The sequence below is a fragment of the Fulmarus glacialis genome, unplaced genomic scaffold, assembly GCF_000690835.1.
Source record: "Fulmarus glacialis isolate BGI_N327 unplaced genomic scaffold, ASM69083v1 scaffold27572, whole genome shotgun sequence".
In the NCBI taxonomy this organism is placed as follows: domain Eukaryota; kingdom Metazoa; phylum Chordata; class Aves; order Procellariiformes; family Procellariidae; genus Fulmarus; species Fulmarus glacialis.
Genome location: NW_009197622.1, coordinates 5,420 through 7,238, shown reverse-complemented (window position 1 = coordinate 7,238; position 1,819 = coordinate 5,420). Strand labels below are relative to the sequence as shown.

The following is a 1,819-nucleotide window of genomic DNA, read 5'->3' as shown; positions in this document are numbered from 1 at the left end:
CACAGCCGCAGGCAGAGCAGGACCCACCGCGGCTGCCGCAGCGCACTTCAACTCTGACCCATCGCTCATCTCTACGCCGCATTTCAAGTTAGTTTTGGAAAGATTAATAAATTAATGAAGCCACAGAAGAAAAAAAAAACCAAAACAAAAACCACCCGAAAAGTTCAGTTCGTGTTCTCAGTACAGGAGGAAGCGCTCGCGGACCTTCTCCTCGACGGAGTGCAGCTTGACAGCTCGCAGCGCGTCCAGCAGCTCCTTGGTGACCTCGTAGTGCCCCTCTTTCAGGTGGGTGAGGAAAGTCCTGAACTTCTCCTGGATGGCTGCCCTAGTGCCCAGCGCCTGCCTCCTTGGTGAGCGCTCCAGGATCTGCTGCAGGCGCTTCAGCTTTCTGATGGGGATGTTCTGGTACACCACAAAGTCTATCATGGCTTGCTCACAGTCGTCGTCTCCTAGAGCTGGTGAGAGAAAAGCACCCAGAGGTTAAAGGGAAGGTGACCGCGGGACACCAGGAGAGCAGGTCAGAGCCCCCATGGGACACCTGCCCAGAGAGGCGGTGGATGCCCCATCCCTGGAAACATTCAAGGTCAGGTTGGACGGGGCTCTGAGCAACCTGATCTAGTTGAAGATGTCCCTGCTCATGGCAGGGGGGTCGGACTAGATGGTCCCTTCCCACCCAAACCATTCTATGATCCTTTGACATCGTCCTCACCTGGGTGCTGCTCTCCAGCCAACGCCTTGGACCAGAGGTCCCCAGTGAGCCCTGCTGGGAAACCTGCCTCTCACCACCCACCTTCAGATTCGGGAGGGTATTTTAGCTCACAGGGCCAGGAACATCCATGAACACGAGCTGCGGACCACCCGCCAGCTCTGCCCACGCACGCGGTGCCCAGGCACAGCACGAGTCCCTGCCCGGGGATGCCGCAGCGCCTGGCTTGCAGCGGGCTCACCCTTTGCCTAAGTCAAGGGGCAGAGGCAGCCGGCTCGCGCTGCCGGCAGGCGCGCAGGGGACAAGCAGGTCAAAATAAGCATTTTGCAAGTGGAAAAAGTGAGGTTGGAAGGAAGAAGGAGGAGGAAAGCACCGAATATGGCATCATTAACTGGCCAAGGCCCATCTCTGCCAGCTGACTGCCCTGGAAGGCTGGGTCCAGCCCTGGCCGCAGGCTGGATTTCCCAGAGGAGCCCATCCAACACGGGGCAGTTAGAAAACAACATGTAAAAGTTCCTGTAATGTGGAAAAAAGTAAATATACCTTTTCCATGCTCCTCCCTGCCAGGGAGTAGGGGAAGAGGGAAACTCCAGAAAAACTGAAGTAATCGCAGTAAGTATTTACACATGTTATTTTTCCTGAAAGTTTCTATTTTCCCATGCAGATTTTTACTTCCTGGGACAGGATCAGGGCTTTTGGACAGACCCGGTCCCAGCTGGTTAAAGCGCTGCTGGCGTACGTCCAGCATAAGGACTGAAATCACGAAGAATTTTCACGAGATCAAGGCCAAACGATTACTCAATCAAGGAGAGACCAGCTTGGTTTTGTGCCATTGTAAACGGTTTCACTGGTTATAGCGGGGTGGGTCGGGCTGCCTTGCCCAGACTCTGCCTCTCCTGCCGACTCAGGGTTTATGGTGAATTGCTCCTGCAATTGCCGTTGCAGCAGGGAGGAGGGCAAGCGCCCACGTGCCTCCCGAGTGAAATCATGACGAACCGGAGTTAAAAATACCCCTCGGCTCCCATTGCTCGCGGGCCTCCTCTCGCTCTAGAAATAGCTGAAAGGCCGGTCTGGCCGCGAGCGCCGTTGCCTCACGAGCGGCAGCGCACAGGC

The 1,819-nt window shown here is 55.8% G+C and overlaps 1 protein-coding gene across 1 annotated transcript in view; it reads right to left on the bottom strand.

Annotated features, from left to right (window-relative positions):
• Nucleotides 1–177: 177 nt before the first annotated feature.
• LOC104072982 (tumor necrosis factor receptor superfamily member 6B-like) overlaps nucleotides 178–1,819 on the bottom strand; it is a 6,634-nt gene continuing 4,992 nt past the window's right edge. The window contains exon 4 of the mRNA XM_009572616.1: nucleotides 178–455. Coding sequence (XP_009570911.1) covers nucleotides 178–455 — 278 coding nt within the window. The remainder of the gene's footprint in view (nucleotides 456–1,819) is intronic.